The sequence below is a fragment of the Siniperca chuatsi genome, linkage group LG9 (genome assembly GCF_020085105.1).
Source record: "Siniperca chuatsi isolate FFG_IHB_CAS linkage group LG9, ASM2008510v1, whole genome shotgun sequence".
In the NCBI taxonomy this organism is placed as follows: Eukaryota; Metazoa; Chordata; class Actinopteri; order Centrarchiformes; family Sinipercidae; genus Siniperca; species Siniperca chuatsi.
The window spans coordinates 21,870,314-21,892,820 of NC_058050.1; the positions used below are offsets into that span (position 1 = coordinate 21,870,314).

Here is a 22,507-nt window from a genome sequence, read left to right on the forward strand (position 1 = left end):
AGGAGTTCTACACAAAGTGGGAAAACAGTTGTATAATGTCTGTGGCTGTGGAGTAACTGTCAAATCTGAGAAAACTACTCAAGTGAGATCACTTGACATAACTCTAACAAAAGATAAATTTGAGTTGCATTATGGGATATGTAGGAGCCAGGGTTTTTGAGGTCTGACCCATTTTATAGACTGCATCATTTTTGACCATTTTCTTTTAGTCTCTCTCTAACAACCTAAGTCCTTTCTTTATGATGCACGGTGAAATAAGTGCTACTTTATTTATCTGTGATAGAGTTCAGTTTCTGTGTCTGGGATGTATTTATCAGTTTAGCTTGTATTACTATTTACCTACAAAGTGAGCTATCTACAACTGCATTTTATTTTCGCACAGGTATTAATATATATTAAGGCGTTTGCACAGCAGCTTGTGGGAGTCGTTGGACTAATCAACTGAACAGCAACACAAGACAAGATCAGGTGTACTGAAAAGAAACGTTGCAGTGTCAGCGTTGTCCTCAAGTAACTTCTCAAACTGCCCTGACAGGTCATGTAAGGACATTTTGGCAGACAGCCGGGTGGGGAAACGAATGAGTTAAGGGCCCGCTTTAAACTGTGTTTAATGCCACTTTTTTTCCTGAACAGCGCATAACTAAATCCGCCTCGTAAAGAGTTTAATGTAGTAATATTGTCCATTTTGCTAAGTTTTCGAAATTGTTAGAGCACCGAGAGTCGCCGAGGAATGACGTCAGGACGCATCACATTGAATGATGACGCCGTTTGATCATTAAAAAAAAAAAATCAGCCGTTAAAAAATATCAGAGAATTAGGTCAGCAAACTAACACAGTGCCACGTTATGAATGTAACTACCGTGTTTCTGATTGTGTAACTTTTACAAAAGCGCGACCTGAGCGTAAAATAACCTGCTCCGACGAGGAGAGAGATGTCCGGTGTTTCCAGCATCTGCAGACGGGGGCCGTAGACCGGTAGGTCTGTCTGTCTGCCTCCCTCCGCTGGGTTTGGGAGACCCGCAAGCCCAAATAACGTTAACGCTACTGTAGTCCCGGACAGGCTGGGACTGAATGGTTAGCCGGGGGAAGGAGAGACACCGACCGATACCACCAGACTCTGCTCTGCAGAGACCCAGGAAATTACTTCTCGCCTCGTCTCGACAGCCTGGTAGCAACACTGTGCACATTTCAGTAGTTCCAGTAAGTTTACCGCCAGACATGATCAATAATAATGACTGCCCCGGCTAACACGGGCTAGTTGGCCCACCTCATATACATGCTAGATGCTGTCGAGCTAAGTTAATGTCCTTTTGTGTTAAGTCATTGCTTTAACGTTACTTTAATAATAACGAATTAGCTAGCTCACACCTCCAAATCATTATTAAGCTGCTAACTGTTGATGCAAATGATGGCACTGCAGCACAGCACACTATACACAGTTAACGTTATTGTTAACACCGCAATCTATGTAACAGACTGTACCAGCAATAAGTCACGAACAGCTGGCTCCAGGCATATTGCAGAGGTGTGTTTAGAAGTGGACATAACAGTTGCACATTTGTAACACCTCTATCGCAGTGAATGACCTTGTCGTAAATGAGGCGGTAACCACCAAGTTAAACCATGTCCTGCCGTAAGGGATCACCATTAACACACAAAGACACAAATGAAAATTGAAATCACATATTTCCAGTAACCGGGCAACGTGTGCCAAATGTGTAGTTTAGAAAATCTAAATCATATTTTGGTGTTGCTTAAATTATTCTGGTGATATAATTTGGGCCCTGCTCCTGTTGGAAGACCAATAAACTGACTTTAGATGGGTTTACCCTGTGATACACTCCAATGTATTGTGAATTAGGTGGAATAAGACATATATGAATGTAGGGTTGGGCGACAATTCAGTACTAAAGTTAAAGTCATCCATAAGGATTCATATTGTTGTAGGATTTTTACAAAATTATCTTGGCAGATTTCAAGGAGGGCAGCAACTTGTTCTTGACTTATGAATAATTTAGTGCATACAAAAAAAAAAAAAAAATTCCCAGACACCAGGACACATCTTCAAATAGCTTCTTGTGTCTGACCAACAGTTCAAAGTTATTCAGTTGTATTCAAATTTAATAAAACAAGAAAAAGCAGCAAATGCATGCATCAGGGAAGATGGAACCAGCAAATGTTTGGTGTTTTTGCTTTACTAATGACTGAATGAAAACATAACTGATCATAAAAGTAATTAAATCATTTTCTAGGATTTTTGACTAATCGATTACATAACATTGAAACACAGTTCATTGCATTGCCCATTAAATATGTCTTGCAATTATTTGCATTAAGTTGTATTTATTACTGTTTTTGGTTATAAATGCAAATCTAATGCAAAATTGCACTTGTTGTCGTTTGTTTACATGCCCACATGAATCATGCTGTTAGCCATCATGTTGAATGAAGTGCAACATCATATTGCCTGAGCACTTCATGCAATCCAGTCTCAGTGTTTACTTGTGTGTTTGGCTACGTAAACACCAGGCTTCACACACATCATTCTTATGACACTTTAAACTGTCATAAGACTGAACTGGGTTCATTCTCTATGAATTGAAAATGTGCAGTATTTATTCAATTCCAGAAATAATTGCATACATGTATTGTTGTCTCACTATATTATGGTTATAAGTACGGCTGCAACTAACAGTAACTTTCTAACAGTAACTAACTACTGATAAATCTATTGGTTAGTTTTTACAGTAATTGTTTAGTCTCGTAAAAGTAAAAAATAATGGCCATTGCCTGTCACAAAGCGCGAAAGCTTGCTAAAACTGCTTTCTTTGTCTTAGAACGTCACAAATCCTAAAGGTATTCAATTTCTATTGACAGGAAGCAGAAAACCTCACAGTTGTAAAGCTGCTTTTTATACGACTTATAACACTGAAGGAGCCTTGTAAGGCCAATCGTTGAAAGAAGTATGTGAGAATAAAACATGCCAAAAGTTTTTTTACAGTGTACTCTTTTTGTGACAAATCACTTGTATGACATTTGCGTATTTGATATGTTTCCCCCACCAGAAACACATAATTCAAGGACTCTAGCATGTGAACACAACCACCTAAGACATGTGAGCCTCGACACTTCTGTCCCAGATCTTCTTTACCCTGAGGAGAAGTAAACAGAGTTTGGTTTGACAATGTCGAGCCGCCGGAAATCGACCACACCTTGCATGGTGCTGCCCTCTGATGTGGTGGAGCAGGAAGAGGTGGAGGAGAAAACAGAAAGGACAAAGGAGGAAGAGGCGGGGGAGGAGGAGGGGAAGGTAAAGGAGGGAGCAGAGGAGGGCCCGACTGCAGAGGAGCTGAATCAAGCAGTGGTGGTTGTCCCCACCCCTCCAGAGACAGGTAAGATTCTTCTTGGCCCATTCTCCCACGTGTAGATGACAATGGCATTTTGTTAGCCTGAAAAATACACAAACTTGAACGCAGATGTACTGTAAATCTGAATGACATGGCAAATATAAGTCCCAATGAATGTTGTATTATCATTATTATAATTATTATTATCATAGATGAGCCCAGTGTCTCTACTGTAGACGACAGCGAAGTCCTCAGTCCCTCACTGAAGCGCAGCGCTACAAACCCTCCTGAGGATCCAGCCAGCGACCAGCCGACCCAGGAACAACAGTGTGATACACCCGAGGAGGGAGGAGCAGACCCTGCCGCGGCTGCTGCCATCTCTCTCAGCAAGACCCCCATCATGAGGATGAAGACCAAATCTGAACCCAAGAGGATCGCCGTGTCCCTGAAATCAGCAGACGAGGCGGTGGAGGGTTTTGGAGGGGGCGGCGAGGGAGAGTTGGGCGGAGAGCAGGAGCCCATCGAAGCTCCTCTGGGGCCGATGACACCTGTGGAGATGCTGCTGCACGACTCCATGAAGCTCGGGGGAGGCGGCTTGCTGGTCAGCCCGCCCTCAGAGCAGCAGAGGAAATCTTCCACTTTAAACCCCACAGTTCTACCTGCTGGCCTGGCACAGGTAGAAAGTCTTGATTATACAAGGATTTAGTAGAGTCACTGCAGCAGCATGGGTGTAAGAACACACCTTTTACCCCTATCTGTGAAAAATGAATGCATGTTTTCAGACTCAACAGCAGCCTGGACACCTAAAAATGACTGGGAGGCTTTGGATAATGGGTTGCCGTCATGTTAAACATCCTCAACAGAGAGGTTAGATGTCAACTTCAGCTACAGAACAGCAGCTCTACAGCTGATAGATGTTCATTGTCTTGTTCAGAGGCACTTTGGCAGAGACAGCAGATTGCCATACAGGGCTTGGGTAGTGTCTCACCTTTGCCACAATGTAGCATTATCAGTCCAGACCTTTCTTAAATCCTCCCTCTCTTTCTCTATTTCAGGTGCTTTCTGCTTTCCAGGCCCAGCAGAGTGCAGCAGCTCAGTCTCAGCTACTGATTCCCCTCAGCAGCATCCCCTCCTACAGTGCAGCTATGGACACCAACCCCCTGCTGGGCAGCACATACAAGAAGTTTCCTTACCCCTCCATGGCTGAGATCAGCAGCCTGGCAGCCCAGACACAGTTCACAGAGGAGCAGATCAAGGTAGATGAAATTTGTTTTGGGTAGATTACCTGCGCTGACCCTTGTCTGTTAGAAGATAAGATACCTCAAAAAGCTACAAGTAGAAGCTCCTTACTCTGTATATTGTATTACATAAAAAAGCCAACTCAATCTTAATTTAGACTTAATTTAAGTCTGAAATATATTAAATATTGCCCTTTTGCTTATTTTGTAAATGGTGGAGTTAAATGTACTTGATCTACACCCAGGTGTGGTTCTCAGCCCAGCGGCTGAAACACGGTGTAAGCTGGACTCCAGAAGAAGTAGAGGAGGCCAGGAGGAAACAGTTTAATGGCACAGTGCACACAGTGCCTCAGACCATCACTGTCATACCTGCTCACCAACTCTCAGCAGCTGCCAACGGCCTGCAGTCCATTCTTCAGACCTGCCAGATAGTGGGGCAACCCGGCTTGGTGTTCACACAGGTAGGTAAGGAAAGAAAACACGCCATATCTAACAAGACTCGGCTTTGACCTGCCTTGCCTTGAACCCACTCAGCTTAAGACGGGTATGACTTTGACAGTTTGGATTAAATCGACTTGGATTGCTCGCTTCGGTTTGAGCACACTTTGTTTTAGCTGGTCTCATTTGACATGACTCAACTAAAGTCAGCTTGCCGTGACTTGACTTTAAGGTTATTTTATATAATTTAACTTGAATTTTGTTTAACTTGATTTGACTTGAAACAATTTCATTGACATTCATTGTATTTAGCAAGTTTTGACTGGACATGGAGATGACTTTGACTTTTCCTGCTGTATGTCTGTCACCTTGCCTTAAATATATTGAACCAGCTTAAATAGGCAATAATGTCTTAAGAGTGAAGCCATAACAGATCACATATAGAGGATACTGCTGTCTCTCGCAATCAGTGATGTAAAAGCAGGTGTGTCCCATGAGCTGTGAAAGTAAACATTCGTTTTGGTTGCTTTCATTTACAGCGGTTTTAAAACTACATGATTTTCTGTTTGTTTTTGTTTTTTACCAGGTCACACAGGGTAACAAAATGCTAACCAGATTCACTGTAAGCAGATAGGTCTAACATTTTGTGGTGTCTCTATAATTGACTTTTAATGATCTTGCAGTAGGGCTGGGCAATAGAAGTGATATACTGTGTATAGTTTGCTCAATAACAAAAGACTCTCTGTAATGTATCAGGACATTTACAGTAGGAGATATAATGATATTAACTATGTGCTAGAGAGAAACTTCCCTTTTCAATTTAATTTTATGCTGACCATATAACTGTAATGACAACAGTTTCACAGACCACACCATAAACGCTGGGTCAGCTTATAGCCTAGCAGCCAGTATATATGCTACATTCTCTGCTGGGAAACAACATCTATGGAGTTTATGAAAATAACATCTTACACACGCACACGAAAACTGTCCTCATGCCACCACACCTTACACTGAAGATGTATCATATCTCGTGAACCGAGGTCTTGTACCAAATAAATGCGCACTGAATAGGTGAATTATTACACTCATTTGCTGTGTGGACAGTCAAGTCTTTTTACTCATCTGGATGTTCTGATCTGTGTTGGTTTTGGTCTCTGGCCAGACTCATATTTTACAAATTCGAGGAGAGAGGAAATGTAATCTAAAGTCCAGTGACACAAGTACATGAATACATTACAGCAGTTACACACCACAAAGTTTTAGGTCCCTTTCCATACAGTAAAGTGACTACAGTCGCTTTAAACAACAAATACATCCCTGTGTGGTTATATGTCTCATCCTCACATTCTGTGTGTCATTATTTTCTGACTGTGTGTAGGTCGGCCCAGGGGGGAACCTTCCAGTGACCAGTCCAATCACTCTGACAGTGGCAGGGCTGCCCAGCCAGTCTCAGAGCTCCAGCAGAGTTTCCTGCCTGCCCACCCCAACAAACAGTGAGCTGAAACGGGCTACCACTGTCCAGCCTCCCTCTCTTTCTCCACAGGTGGGGACAGCACTTGTTGCTGCCTTTCAGACAAATACTTTTTTGCTCTTGTGCTCTCAGATGCTGTCAACAAGCAAGATTTAGTTGTTTTTTTTTACCTCAGTCAGTGCACAAAATTACCACACCGTGTCTCTGTCAGTTGTATGTAATGTAGGTGTGAACTCAAAGAAGCTGCACGCATCTCATCTGTAGCCAGTTTGTCTTTCTCCTAGAAGGTACTTGGTACCTCTGTGTCAAAAATGGCCATGTGGAAACCCTTGTTTAATATATAACTCTTCCCTTTCTAAGGAGAACTCGGCCCTCAGCGCTGACACATTCAGTTTGCGGCCTAAGAAGTCCAAAGAGCAGCTGGCAGAGCTGAAAGCCAGCTACCTGAAAAACCACTTTGTCACTGATGCAGAAATCGCCCGGCTAATGAAGCTCACCAACCTGACAAAGGGAGAGATCAAGAAATGGTTCAGTGACACCAGGTACAACCAGCGCAACTCCAAGAACAGCCATGTCATTGTTTTCCATGACGGAGGGGGCAGAGGAAGTGGCGGCTGTGGTAGCAGTGCTAGCACCACCATTGTTATTGACTCAAGCGATGAGACCCCCACATCCCCCCATCCTCCACGCACCCCTCCTGTGAAGGAGAAGGAGACTCGGCCCAAAACATGGAATCCATTCCCAGATTTTACCCTGCAGAAGTTTAAGGAGAAGACTCCGGAGCAGCTGGTGGTGCTGGAGGAAAGTTTTGAGAAAAGCAGCACCCCATCAGATGAAGAACTGAGTCGCCTGAGGACAGAGACTAAACTGACGCGGAGGGAGATTGATGCCTGGTTCACAGAGAGACGAAAAATGCCATCTGTCAGTACTTCCTCCCCGGATTCTTCAGACGGAGGAAAGATGGAGACAAACGGAGCAAAAGCAGGAGAAGGAGCAACGGGAGGCAGCTCTTCTTCTCTTTCTGCCTCCTCATCTCGTAAAGGAAGTCAAACTCCTCCCGGCGGTCGCAGTAAGCAGTTCCCCACCAGCAGCAGCAGCAACAAAGACACGAAAGATAGGAGTAAAAAGACTCCGGAGCAGCTCCATATTCTGAAAAGTGCCTTCGTGCGGACCCAGTGGCCCACACCAGAGGAGTACGACCAGCTGGCAGAAGAGAGCGGCCTCCCTCGGTCCTACATCGTCAGCTGGTTCGGGGACTCTCGGTACTCGTGGAAGAACAGTAACCTGAAATGGTTCTTCCAGTACCAAAGCGGCAACGTCGAAGGGCCAAATGGCGGAGGAAGCAATAAAATGGGAAGCAGCAGCAGCACCGGTCGAAAAAGACGTGTCCGAAATCGTGGTTGGGGGCGGTCCCGTACCAGAAAGCAGCCAAGAAGGTCGGCCTCTTTCAGTGCAGATGTCGACAGATCCCCCCCGTCAAAGAAATTCAAGAGTGGGAGGGAGATTCTGAAGGAGTACTACCTGAAGCACCATTTTCTCAATGAGCAGGACCTTGATGAGCTTGTCACCAAGACCAACATGAGCTATGAACAGGTAATGACATTATTTTTATTGGGATGTGAGAACACTTGTGTGTGTTTCATTGTTATAGTTAGCTTCTGACCTGTCAACCAGCGCCTTGTATCCCAAAAGCTTCTTAGGGCTGAGATAATCGTAACATCCGTCTTGTTGGGGACATTTTTAAGCTTAAAAGGTGTTTCCCAAAAGCATCATAATTTGAGACGCTCTTTGAAACGAGTACCTCATACCCACTTGTAGAAGGCTAAGTGTGACTTGACACTTGCAGGAGTAACCTCAAACTACATATTTCATTGACGTTTTTATTGTTTCTGTTAATTTTTAAGTCTATACTTGTATCAAATGAGTGATGATGTTTAAATAACAAAAGAAAAAGCAGCCACAAACATACACACGTACATTTTAACATTTGATTTGCTCAAATTATCGGCCACTTTTCAGTTGTTGTCATTGTCCTCCTCACCCTCTTTTCACCTAATATATTCATCTCTTCTAGCCAATATGCCACTTTTCTGATGTTTTGTTTTCAGTTTCCAGATGTCCTCTTTTCTTTTGGTGTGTGGTGCGCATGTTGTTTTCCAGTTGCTTACGCTGTATACACATTAAGCTTTGTTGAATACTGGAATTGATGTATTATTTTAAACATATACCACAGCTTACAGACAAAATAAATACGCCACATTACTTTGAAGTGTGTTCATCGTTATCTTCAGCCCCTAGGATAGTCAATGTAAGAAGCTCTTAGCGGCATGCGCATGAAGTCACACTTAGTGCTTTTAACTCCTAAAGATCGTTATCGGGAAACATGACTCATAGCCAGGATTTTAGAAATACTGAGGTCATGAGTTCAAATTCCCCCAGCAGAACTCCAACCACCAACCCACCACGAAATGTTTGCTCAACCAAACTTATGAGTATTTAAAAAGGAATTTTATATTGATTTATTTAACCATTCAATTCTATTTCTTGTACATTTTTATTATTGTATAAAGGTTATGTCAAAGTCTTCTCTAAACTGCCAGAATTGGCCCCTTAAAATCTATAAAGTGTAATATGCAGAATGCAAACTCATCTTCATGTCATTAAAACCCAGCAGTTAACAGTCACTACAAAGTCTTATGGAGAGGTGCTTCGGATCATAAACTCTGACTGTGAAAGAACCAAAAAATCCCAGTCACAATCGCTGTCAACACGCAGTGACAGTGTTTCTCTCTCCGTCAAAAGGTGAGGGAGTGGTTCGCCGAGGTCCAGCGACGCTTGGACACGGGGGCAGATCCCTTCCTGGAGCCGGCTGTAGGAAGGACAGATGGAGACAGAGGAGGGGGGGAGGAGACGCAGGGAGAGCCCTCGACGGCCACCGAGGAGCAGACCGACACAGGGATGGGAGACGAGGATGATGATGAAGGAGACGAGGAGGATGACGGTGATGACACGGACGACAGTGAGGTTTGGGAGCCGTCACGTAGCGTCAGGAAATCCTTGTCAGTTTCTGAAGACTAATGATTGTGGGAAGCGCGGTGAAACGTTACAGAATGTGGTATGATCAATGCTGGAAGACAGTCAGCTAAACCAAGTCTTGATTTGCATGTGTACTCCTTTGCAAAATGAATTCACTGTTTTTTCAAACTGTTTCTAAATCACGTCTACATGAGACTAACAGATGGACTATTAGCTTTAGCTCACTACTACTTATCTTATATACTGTAAGTAATGTGTAACAGCTTAGGCAAGAATCACAGTAAAGGAGTTGTTAGCAAACCCTACGAATCTTAAGTGGCACACCAAACTTTGATAAAGCTTAAAAAACAGCAGTTACACTATTTCATCAAAAGGAATACCATGAAGGGCAATCTTCAAGCTGAAGATGAAAACTGTTGTGATGAAATAGTTACCCAAAAAGATGGTGTGTCCCGACACATCCATACATCCTTCTTTAGAAGCAACTGATGAATACCGACTGTTGTAAATGAGAGATTTTAGGAGGAATTGACAGTTTTAATGTCCACCCTGCCCCTTGTTAAATTTGCACTCCTTGCTTGCAACACATTTATGCTGCATTTCCTTGAGAAGGAGTGTTTGTTATGCTGTTATGAGCACAGGCCTAATTTCAAATTTCTATCTCCAATGTTATGAATGTTTCACCCATGGTCCCAAACCAACAGCGCACACAGAAGAAAAGTTGTGTTTACAAAGGTGCTTAAAAACATATCACAGCTAGATGTCACTCCTGAGAAATGTCCCCAACGAAACTAGAATACATCTATTTGTGGAGCTGGTTTATTTTAGCTGTTACAGTATCTTTTTTTTTTCTAGCACCTGTGAAGATCATCGCAAGGACCAGATATGAATCAGCAGGTTGTTTGAGCTGACATGGACTGATAATGACACTGAAAGTCAGGCATTTTATCTCTCAGGGATAAACGCCTAAAACGAAATGAGAGAAAGTACCTTAATGCTGAATGAATGCCATGCTTTTAAACATCACAGGATGTCTACTCAAGTCTTCCCTTTATAGTGGCTTGTAGTTTCATGATTATTAGTAGTATTATAGATTTTTAACTGAACACCTACAGATCTGATGGAAAAATGCCACAGTATGCGTTTAATATGCACTGCTATTAATGTTTTTAAACTAACTTTTCACCTTTTGATAGAACACATGTGCTATTATGACCTTTTTAAAGGGTGTAATGTAGATTCAGACAGTGTGCGGCTGTTGTCCCAAAGTCGAATGTGTTGTCTACTGAGCAGTGAGCTACAGGCGGAGGCACATTTAGTGAACTAAATAATGGCCACTGTGAGGCAGACCTCTGGGTCCACTGAAATAGTAATAGAAACAGAAATATTTCACTGCCGTGTTTCACTTAGAATTTACTCGTTCACTGGTGGGCCTCTGATGGGTTGGATGGATGGACTGAATTTTAAGATGGGGATGCATTTTCCCCAAACCATGTAAAAAATAAAGCACCAGCTGCAGCTCCAGTGTAAATTTAGACTAAGTCAATCCACAAGTTATCACTTTGACAAGACTGCAATCGCCACCAAATCACCGACACCTTGCCTTTAAGTTTGGGCTCATCTGCTCATGTCAAAAACAAGGCCTGTGGATCATTCCAGGTCTTGACCAGTACTTTAAGAAAGACTGTTTAACTGTATTTCAAATAATAATTTGACTCCAGTCTGCACTGAAGAGAAAAACGTGAAGCACCTAAACTAAACTTTTTTTAAAATGCACTTTGTCCACTTGTGAACATAGTGGACTAAATCCTGATTAGGCACCTTAATCACTTATTATACCATTAAATGGCTCTGAGAGACCATCTGTTTTGTATTACTACAAACTGAACCAGTATTTTGCCTTTTTTATCCTCAGTGTGTTTTCAGGAGGAGGAATCAGTTTATCCACTTTTCTAAAAATGTGTTGTTTCATAGTTGGATGTTTATAAGGCTCAAAAAAACTAGAACAATCACCCACCGCTTTCTTTCGCTAAATTGCACAATTTGAGCCCCATTTTTAATATTTTCTCCTTTTGAAAATGCACACGTGTTATATTTGTCGTTGTTTTATATTGTTGCTTTAAATCGTGGGAATTGTCTCCCATCTTTCCTTCTCTGCTCCCACATACCCCTGTCTGACTCTTTAGCCCTCTCCTCCAGGCCACTTTTGTAAAATGAATGCCTAGACTCTTGATGTGCACTTGTCTACAACACAGGGAGACAGACAGACAGACAGACAGACAGGGCTAAAGGGACATCTTCAAAAGGCTGAAACTGTCTAGAAATTTTAAACAGACATTCTTGGAAAATTCATTCTCTCTCCTGGAAGGAATTGTTGTGATGCCTGAAGAAACAGCACAGCATTCCCTCTGTGGTCTATCTACCAAATAACGCTCCTCTTTCCAACTGTTTCCTTCACGCTTTACGGCTTTAAATTGACAGGACAATAGACGGAAAACTGTCTCGACTGCAGCTCTTCACAAATAGGGGAGAGACTCTGATGAAGCTTTGCAGATAAACCTATGTGCCTACACGGCTCGTATGCTTGTTTGAACAGAATTTCACCAACTCTCAACAGAAGATGATGAGAGAGAATCTGTCAATGCTTTGGAAATCACATACTGTTAATACTGTGTGGCTGAAGCTTGTTCAAACTAAGTTGTGATGCATGACTGAGCTCTGCTTTCTGCTGACGCTAAAAGATGCCATGATACTCTGAAGTTGACATTGGAAACTTCGGTTGTAAGTCCTCAAACGAATACCTTGGTGTTCTGAATTTTATTGTATTTTTTCACCAGGCACTTGTCATACTACATGTTGGCACCTGTAGCTGTCCAAAAAGCATTTTAATGAGTATCTTTGAAACCACTGTTGTCTGCTAGCCTTATGCTAGCTAGTTTATAGCTGAGAGCTGAAACCTTGATACGTTTTGCCATGATGTGACAAGTGCCTGGCCATGAAAGATAACAAATTCAAAATGTTAAGGTGTACCTTTTGTCTAATACTGCATGCAATAACCAAGACGAACAATTGCTCATTTTGTATATACAATATTTTGGGTTGGCATACTTGGCACAGTAGAAGCCTAATCTAGGATTAATTCTTTGTGTAGCTTTAATGGTACCAGTTACTTTTCTTTACCAAGTTGACTGCAACTGTTTTCTTTTAAAATGGTTTTCCAATTCATGGACTCTAGAAACATTTATTTAAGTCTTGTCGCTGTTAGCTTGGACAGGCTAACTTCAATTAGCTAGCTTCCCTTTGCTCAGAACTATGATATTGCGGTCATTCTATGGCGGCCATTTGAAATGGTTACAAAAGAGGACTTCACGTGCAAAAGGGGACTTCACGTGCTAATTTCTTCACATGCTAAAAACTGGCTGTCCGCAATTAGCTTGTTTTAGTCCACAGGTTAGGCTTATTCCTGCCCCCCCAGGTATCCAGCCCACAGTCTTTTACAGTGTGCTCTTACTTTACTATAGTCAGTCTGTTTTGAATGGTTTTATATGTTTCTATCTATGAAAACTGTGTCATTACAACTCTTTCCGGACATCAGTGGATTGTTTGTTAACAAGACAGACTCATACAATATGTACAATAGAGTAGTGCTTTTGAAATAGAATCAGTTTTAGAGTTCAGCCAGTGTTGCCCAAGTGGCTTTTTGGTACTTTGGTTTCAAAAAATATAGAATCAGAACTCAGTAGAAACGACATGCACTTCGTTGAAGGAATTGCAAAAAACTAATTTGTGGCTCGACAACTAAGCTGTTTCTAAAGTTAAATTAAATGTAACAGAAAAATGATTTTAAATGAAACAATATTAAACAAGTGGCCATTTAGAAGGTAGGGAGAATCTAATTAAAGACACAAATCTGTTGCATTATGGGATATGTAGGATCCAGTGTTTTTGGCGTTTGACCCATTTTTTAATCTGTCTCTTATGAGTCACCGAACTTTATGGAATGGCAATACTAAATCGCTGGAGTACCTCTTCATGATTTTCTGAAGCTGCTACTACAGTAACAGAATTCACCCATGTTAACAGTTAATATTAGGACCATATTAGGTGAATGAGAAGAGTATTGGTAGAAACACACCCAGCCTGGCTCTACTACAATATAACTGCCTAATAAATGTATAATATCTTTTTTTTAAAAGCCATTCTATTTTAAATATTAATAATGTATTTAAATAGTTTTCCAAGGTTGCTGAGGTGCCATGTCTGCTCCCTGAGTTGTGATTTTATATTCAAAATCATCATGTATCCCAGTTAACCTTGTGCAGTAGAGCTAAGAGCTAACATTGTGATCTGAGTAGTTTACCTGCTGTCTATTGTGCACATATGTCATATCTGTATCCTTCGCTATACTTCTGCTATAGTCCTCACTTGTTTTCTGTACTTAAACCGGTAGTTGGTTGAATGTTTCTTACAGCAATCAGAGATTCAAATGTTGTCACTATACAGCTGCCAGCTTTTGTGGGAAAAAAACACAACACCTTGTCAGAATTGTATTATACTATACCTAAAAATGGAATTTTTTTTTTTTACTCATTTACATTGGATTTTTCACCTTCTGGTTTTTATCTGTTGACAGTTTTTACCCCAAGTTACTGCTTCTAAAGAGCGTGCTTTGCTTTTAAACATAAAATGAACACTTTTCTCTTTGTTCCCGCTTCGATACAACTCATATTTCCAGACCTGTTTTACTGAATGATGACAGTGATCTCTCAGCTCTTGTATTAAGTTACAGTTGGATCTGTAGACACAGAGCCTGTGGGAAGAATACAGTGATCTAACTGTATACTCTACCTTAATACATGGGTAAGTGTTAATTTAAAGACAACAAATATTTACTGTGCCATTTTAAATTGTCACCCCTGACATTAACTGACATTTGGTCCATTAGACCCAGTTTTTAAAAAATAAGCTGCAATCTCAGTCTTGTAAAAATCTCCCATGAACTGATACGCCTTACCCGGTGCACCTGATTAATGACTATAGGGGATTCTGACTTACTTGAGGTTGGACTTTTTGCAGCCGATGCAGGCAAAGAGGATGTTTCCGCTCATGACTTAAAACTCCTCAGCCAAACAGTTCAAAGTTGCGTTGTTCTGTGTCTACGGAGCTGACATTTCCATCTACACTAAGTTATTTCTACACTGCCTGTACATCTGAAATGTGTTAAAAACTGAGAGTATCTGTCATAAACTTTGATTAAACTTGGTATGTACTGTATGTGCGATCGCCTCTGCAGGCTTGCTTTAGAGAGCTAAAAATTCCTTTTGCAGCCCCTGCAATCATCAGCTTGTAGCTAACAGCTGTGAGGCAGACAATTTGTGCAATGTTAATTTAAAATCCCAGCTGTTATTGAGGCTCTGGCTTGATTTCTAGCTTGATTTAGAAAAGATTTATATTTTATACTTGTTTGAGGACAAACCCCAATAAATTTTGATCAAAAGATCTTGTGAGCAACATTTTGCGTGCTTTGTTTTGATACTGTATGAAGCAGTCTGTACTAAATGCAGATGCAGAGTGGAAAGTAGTTAACCAAAACTTTACCCAGAAGCAGGGGGAATAGATTTATAAGTGAAAATAACAGCTTTTTATACACAGCCCTTCCTCTGTTGAAAGAAGGAAATGCAGAGACATTAGCATGTGTGTGAATATTTGTCTGTAGGTGCTTTGACTGCCACAGTAATAGCTGGACTCAGACCAGGAGAGATGACGTTGCTTCAGATTGATTTATTTTAACATAGGCAGCAATCAGGGAAGGGAGATAAGTACAAATGCAGCTGTAGCTGGGAGAGGGCCTCATATTAAAATCATTGTGGAGAGAGGAAAAGGCCGACAAGATAAGTGAGGTTTGTACAACCTAAATTGAAATTGAATGCTTTTTTTCTGATTTCAATTTATTCATCTGTGATCACTTGTGTGGAACATTTAACTTGTCAATTGGTGTTGCCATACTTTCTCCTCCACAGTAAAGATGCTGCGGAGTCTGTTGTTTCTCTCTCTGACTGGTAAGCAGCTCACTTGATGCACATGCATGTCAGTGCTCTTTTAAATGATTGACACACAGAATGAGGTGGAGAGCAGATCCACAAAATTGTGAATCATGGATAAAATAGTTCACTGTGTTTGACTGGAAATTGCTCTACACTAAGTATTGATGGACGAGTGTTGTGTGCTTACCGCTGTGTTACCAAGCAATAATATCATAGCTGCCAGTAACTTTGACATGACAAAAATAAAAATAAAAAACTGAAATGGGCACAGGAATGCTTATATAATCCTCCGGCGTTTCACATTTCACCGGAATTGCACACTTGGTTCCTGCAGGCGCAGGTGGGACTAAATGCATCAGTTTAATTTCTCATGTCATGTCCAAAAACAAAAAAGGAAAATAATATAATATGTAAGGGAAAACATTTTGACGTGAATTATTCTACTGTTCTTTCTTCTGTTTTCATATACAGCTCACTGCGACGGACAAAACTGAACACTGAACGGGACGACAGCTCAGTCATCGGACTACACAGACGGCGCACTTGTCAAATACACTTCTGAACGAGCTGTTGATGGGAACGAGATGAAGTGTGCTAACACCAAGGAACTGCCGAACCAAAGTGACCTGCTGGGTGGCTACAACATTTCTTCTGTCATCATCTTCAACAAAGAGTCTCACAAAGGGACTTAACCAATGCTCAGATCCACACTGGGAACTCCCGTAAAAACAACGGCACCGCCATCCACGTGTAATACCTTCATGTTACTTAGAATATCTTTATTTCACATTTTCGGGCTTCGGCATGTCCAATGTGTGTAAAAAAAAAAAAAAAAAAAAAAAAAAAAAGCATATGAATACAAGAGCAGATATTATTATGGCAAACATTAAGCAAAAACCCAATGCTAAACGGACGGGCCATGCTGTAGTCCATAAATGACATCACATGGGGTCATCTCAGTGTCGCACCTTTCTGTTTTTCTCTCAAATGTTCACTTTTAGGAACTCTTCCCATTTCATGGCCTCTCTCTGTTTTGCTCTGTGTTTTATATTCTGAAACTGAAGAAGAGTAGGCTATGGGCTGGAGTGAGTAAGAGTCTTAGTGAGTCGTCTTTGTCATCATCAGAGGAAAATATTTGTTTCTTCTAAAGTGGATGACTCCCAGGTGACGCAGCTCATTAGTTGGACCCTCTGGTAGATGATTGCACACTGTTTTAAAATCCGTGCGTGTTCGCCCTAACGCTGCTCAACATTGCTTGTTCACTTATTTAGTTTCAATTCACTTGAAAAATGCCACGCTGGTGTTTGTTTGTTTCCTAGAATCACAGTTTGTGCTGATCAGAGAGAACAAGACGTGGGAGGACGCCCTGTGCCACTGCAGGGACAAAAACACGGACCTGGCTTCCATCCTTGACCCAGATACCCAGGCCTGGGCTGAGCTGCTGGCAAAGGAGGCCGACACTCCCTTTGTGTGGCTGGGCCTTCACTACACCTGCACCCTGGAGTTCTGGTTCTGGGTCGCGGATCATCGATTTCAGTCGCTGGGCTCCAAATAATAAAACAGAACATGAGTGGTGCCATGGAGACACGAGAGGAACATATGTGGTTCAGCAAGTCTGACTACGAGACGTTTAATTTCATCTGCTGTGTTGTAACATGTGTCGCAGGCGATGATTTGATTGTTTTTAACCCTGTAACAGTTTATAGAATTAGTTGTTTTCACTATACTTGCAGGCACTCTCCCTGTGTGCCATTTTTGTAATGTGTTTGGAGTTGTCTCAGTGTATTCTTTATTTGTAATTCATGATACTGTAATATGACGATTATATGATACTAAAACCATTAGCTGTTGTGAGACTTTTGTCCATTTTTTGTTGACTGTAGTTACGCTATGAAAAAATATAATTAAATACTTTTGGGATGTCTCTGAAATTTCTACATGTCGATGTGCGCTGCATGTGTCACCCATTTTCACCACCGGTCGGAACCTTTCTACCCGGACCTATTAACACTGCACACTGTATTAGTCGTGCAGACTGTGTATCCACGAGTGTGTAAACAAACAGTACACGAGCTGCAGTTAGCTGTTTTTCGGACAAGCCTACTTAGAAATCTTTGTATTTTCCGGCTCCGGATGGAGATATTAGGAAGCACTTTTGACGACTCTGTGTTTTCGGAGGCGAGAGACCGAGTCTCGGTGGCTCTGTCTTCTTACAACGCCAAACTGTGTGAACCAGAGGTGAGAGCTCAGTACAAACTTCACTGGTTAACATTACAGACCGCCGCATATGCCGTAACGTTATATGGACTAAGTGAGACTGTCTTGAATGCATAATGACGGAAAAGATAAGAATAATAAAAATACGCTGCTAGCTAGCTAGCTAACGTTAGCTGAGGTTGATTTGTCTAAATATTCACATAAGAAAAAAAGGAAGGAAACAAAAACTGAGATCCGATCCAATATGGGACATGCGAAAACAAAAAATATAACAAGAAATTAAAATAACCAGAACTTTAGATAGCATGTAAAAGAAAGTGTTATGCATATAATTGAAGCATAGACACAGGATTAATGCTAGCGGGTATATTTAGCTGTAAGATAAAGTACCTAAAAAGATCCAGTTCCTCCCATGTTGTTGTATCTAAATACTTCATTTTAAGTACATGACATTTACATGTCCAGCGAATTAGATGTAATATCTTTGTTTCTGGAGTCAGTGAACATTTTTAGTATTGCTTCACATTATATTTGTGGCACTGTATATGTTAATAATGCACTGTGTATGCACAGTAAAACTCAAGGAAAGTGTCCACCTCCATGAACTGTTTTAAAATTGTTGCCCCCCCCTTATTTTTATTTTTACCTCTGCAGTGGTTTTGTGAGAGTACTGCTCTCGATACAGATGATTCTTTGGAGAAGCAGAAAGTCTATAAGTTTAGAGGTGACTTGGCTGTGAGACAGGGGAACTATCAGGTAATGAAACAATCATTCAACAGTTATTCAAATACTTATTAATGACCAATTTTTTTTACTAATGCTGACAAATTACCAGTGAAGTTGGTGGCAAGTTGAGAAAAAGAAGTGGCTCATTGTCCTCCATTGTCCAAATGTGTATGTCCACTGGGACTATTATGCAACACTGTTGTCCTGTGACATTATTTGTTTCTGTAGAGCTGCTGTTGGAATACAAACATTCAGCCATACACATTTAGCCATATCACAATGAATCTTTTCATGAAATAAAACCAGGCTCAATTGTTGACATTAAATATTACATATACAGCTGTTGCCTTGTTTTTATTCTCATGGTGCGGTGGGTGTAGAAAGCCTTGGATGCATACAGCAGCTGCCTGGTGTGGATCGCTGACAACAACCTGACCATCAGAAGAGATGTACTGGAGGGAATGGCCCGATGCTGCACCAAACTGGGACAGAGAGACAGGGCGCTGGACTTGGCTGACTTACTGGTAATTCTTCTTTAAGCTTTTCCTGAAAGGTTTTCCATGCAGAACAGTGCCCTATACAAGTGACTGTAACTGGAACAACCTGCTGTCACTGTGAAATACTTTTTTTTTATATACCACTTGCTGTTACAGAAAAAAATCCAAAATAACTACACTGATTGCTATTTTGTTCATTTAAATAACATTTATGTTTGTTCTTACTGTCTTAAAATACTATTAGTACAGAATACGATTATTATATGATAACACAATTTTGACGTACTCCACTCTGGTGCCACTAATGGTTGTTAATTTTTGAAAGATACTTGTTGGAGTACAATCAGCCACCTTGCATGCTATGCACAAAAGGTTTGCGCGTGATCTATCTCATCCAGTCTACAACCGTTAAAGACAAAAACAATAATTCACCATTCAGATATTTTGTCTGAATAGGAAGGAAGTGAACAGTAGATCAGTAAGGTAGAGTTTTTTACTGTACAAATACAGGATGTGTATTATATGTTACAACACACTACAAATATAAGTTATACGTTTATAACACAAATCCTACAACATTTACATAACAATATTTATATTGACAATATTTACATAACCATGACCAATTGTGAAAATGGTCTGAGAACTGTGTTCACAATTGAGAGTGACTTCCGGATGGGAGCTGAAACGTCTTGATTCTGAAAACAGTGTCCAGATGACTACGATTGAAACCTCTTCTACGATGGAACACTCATGGACGAATGAGGGACTGCACCATCTTGTATTGGATAACCATGACCATTTCTCAAAGTCCAGCATCGTTTTGTTAAAAAAAACAAAAATATTAGTCTTATCTTCTAGGCAGCCATTGTTTTTATTAGTTTTTGGTTTTTATTTTGGTTATCATGTGAAAGTCAATCCCTCCTTGGGAAAGCTTTTACTTTGTAATTTACTTCAGCTTCATGAGCTAATAAAGATAAATGTGTTGGTGCTTTTATGTGTAGGAAGCTCCCATATTAAAAGTCGGCTGTCAAACAGGAAGCTTTTCATTATTGCAGTCTGTGTGGGCAGTTGTCTCTTAAATTGTGGATGTTCGTTTCCCACTAGCACATGAACGCACCAACCCTGGAGACTTTTTCATCTATGAAATAACATGAATAAAGCTAAAGTTGATGAACTGTTTGCTGTGATAGATGACCTATCTGAAGGAGCAAGTTGCATTTCTTAGTCTACTAAAATGACGGTAAGAAATCAATCTGAACTCAGTAGTAATGTACACATGATCTTTCTCCAGAGCAAAGAAGCCTCCAACACCAGTCACCTGACCAGCCTTCTGCTGCTCAAGGTCAGCATTAACCAGAACACACACACCAGTACAAACACATTACCCCCTTTTGTTGGTTTCAAATCATTCTATGGAAATGTCATGTCAACATTATTATTTAATTGAAATATAAACTTTTACTAAAGGTTAGCATCTACCAGCATTTTGGAGGCGTGGGATCAAAGATGTCGTCTCTGCAGCAGCTGTGTAGCCTGCTGCCCTTCAACCCCTGGCACTGGTACAACCTGGGACAGACATGTCTGCAGCTGCTGGAGAGCGACAGAACCACGGGTAGGATGGACGTCCTTTCCTGTCTCATTTAACACCCATATCATTTCTTAAAAATTAATTATAAAGGTGAATTGTTGATTGTTGTTGTTTTTTGTTATTATTTCTATGGTGAGTGAACGCTCTTGCTCTTTTTCTTTTTAACAAGTTATTGAAACAAACACATAGATGAAAATGAAAGGCTTTGTCCTCATTGCTGTATTGACCTTTTACTAGGAACTGGTTCCCCACAGAGGTGTGAGTCAGCAGAAGAGCAGAATGATGGAGAGACTGAGGGACAACAGGAGGCGGCAGCAGAGCTCGATGAGGACAGAATCTGGCTGAAAGCTTGCACCTGTTTCATCAGGACGAGGTACAGCATAGTGATTGTAATCACAAACAATATTTCTTAAAACTAATGTAATTAAACATCATCTCAGTGATGAGGTAATCTGTGATGCCACAAAAGAATATGTGCGCAAATGAGAGATTTGCTTAAGAGTATTTATGAAGAGCTTAAATGTAAATCATCGTGTCTGAATTATCTCCTTGTCTCTTGTGTCTCCGTCAGACTCCTGTTGAGAATCCTTCGGCAGCAGCAGTCCTCCTTTGTGTTGCAGCGCAGTGAAAGCACCCTACAGACGACAGATGAGATGCTACAGCGGCTAAATCCCAAAGAAACAACCCTGCAGGCTCTAACTGAGGTCACTACACGCTGTGTCCAGGCCTGAATTTCAGGCAGTTTAGGGTTTAGTTAAAGTCAGCGGATAGTTTTTTTACACAGTAACACACTTTCAGTTTCTCTCTCTTCCGTCTCCCAGGTGATGTCAGAGGACCTGATCACGGAGAAGATGAGGGAGGACTACCAGGATGGGGAAAGTCTGGCCAGTGTGTGTGTGCAGAGCTTCAGGGATCGCTGGTGGAACAAGATCTTACTGACTGGAGTGCTAGAGACTGATGGCCGTCAACATCAGACGCAGAGAGAGACAAAGTCCTGATGCTCCACTGATGCCTGTTTACAGAGAGGTTGGCAGACAGGAAGGGACTGAAGAACATGCTGAAGATGGTCTCGCAACTGTATAGATCCCATCAAAGAGCAACAGACTGGATGAACTGAAAGCCAGATGCAGCTCTTAAAACACAAGTGGACATTGAGTCTACGGGGCCTCATGGATACATGTGGAAATACACAAGTCACAAATACAGGTCAAATGCTAACTTTTAATGTTGACAATCTCAAAAATAGCAAAACAAAGCACAATATTCAAAAGTATAAATGCCACTCAAATGTACCAGAATGTTTCACGTTCGCCTCCTCACATAATTCAAGCACAGTGAGAACTGCACAGTGAATGTAGTCATAGTTAATCCTACAGTATCAAACACAGACCCATTAATGTTTCATCCACTTCATTGTGAGTTTTATGATAGTGAGTCTGTTCTGCGTTTAGACAGGGGCAAAAATTTGACATTTTAAATTCTTTGAATGTTCTGCGTAAAATGTAGCTGATGCCTTAACATGTTCATATCATAAAAATCATTTTAATAAAACAATTACATTGAGTTCTTTTTTGTTGTGAAGAAGTAACCTAAATGGGCTGAAAACAATTGATAGGCTAGCAGACATGTTGACATGTCATAGCAGGAAAAACATGGGTATTATTAATAAGAGCTCCATAGGTGTGCCTGTTCCAGTGCGTAGCTGTTGTGCATGCAACACTTAAATTTAACAAAGCCATCGCTAATGTTATTAGTTCCACCTGTGCTTCTGCTATGACAAGTGAAAAAGGTCACTGTGGAAAAGGCATAAAAGGCCTATTGCTGTAGATGTTAGCAATATCTCCACAGTTTAGAAGCTGTCTGCCTCCAACGTTAGCTGCTTCCAGAATTAGCCGTCAC

The 22,507-nt window shown here is 41.1% G+C and overlaps 2 protein-coding genes across 7 annotated transcripts; both read left to right on the forward strand.

The window, feature by feature from the left end:
• Positions 1-510: 510 nt before the first annotated feature.
• LOC122881030 (zinc fingers and homeoboxes protein 1-like) lies at positions 511-17,427 on the forward strand. 5 transcript variants are annotated; one of them, XM_044206671.1, is made up of 10 exons: positions 511-1,200; positions 3,066-3,392; positions 3,560-4,023; positions 4,403-4,603; positions 4,831-5,046; positions 6,405-6,569; positions 6,858-8,090; positions 9,300-9,521; positions 15,554-15,592; positions 16,049-17,427. In XM_044206671.1, exons 2-9 carry the CDS (start codon positions 3,185-3,187, stop codon positions 15,554-15,556), a joined length of 2,712 nt encoding a protein of 903 aa, XP_044062606.1. In that variant the 5' UTR covers positions 511-1,200; positions 3,066-3,184; the 3' UTR covers positions 15,557-15,592; positions 16,049-17,427. The 5 variants fall into 5 exon arrangements, with proteins under 5 accessions (XP_044062606.1, XP_044062605.1, XP_044062602.1 ...); XM_044206670.1 differs by lacking the exon at positions 15,554-15,592; XM_044206667.1 differs by lacking the exons at positions 15,554-15,592; positions 16,049-17,427 and having other exon boundaries at positions 512-1,200; positions 9,300-15,044.
• A 143-nt stretch (positions 17,428-17,570) lies between these two features.
• zgc:101716 (uncharacterized protein LOC492784 homolog) lies at positions 17,571-22,171 on the forward strand. Of its 2 annotated transcripts, XM_044206674.1 has the most exons (8): positions 17,573-17,815; positions 18,449-18,550; positions 18,901-19,044; positions 20,312-20,362; positions 20,488-20,632; positions 20,846-20,981; positions 21,180-21,312; positions 21,430-22,171. In XM_044206674.1, exons 1-8 carry the CDS (start codon positions 17,711-17,713, stop codon positions 21,604-21,606), a joined length of 993 nt encoding a protein of 330 aa, XP_044062609.1. In that variant the 5' UTR covers positions 17,573-17,710; the 3' UTR covers positions 21,607-22,171. The 2 variants fall into 2 exon arrangements, with proteins under 2 accessions (XP_044062610.1, XP_044062609.1); XM_044206675.1 differs by lacking the exon at positions 18,449-18,550 and having other exon boundaries at positions 17,571-17,815.
• The last annotated feature ends 336 nt before the right edge of the window (positions 22,172-22,507 follow it).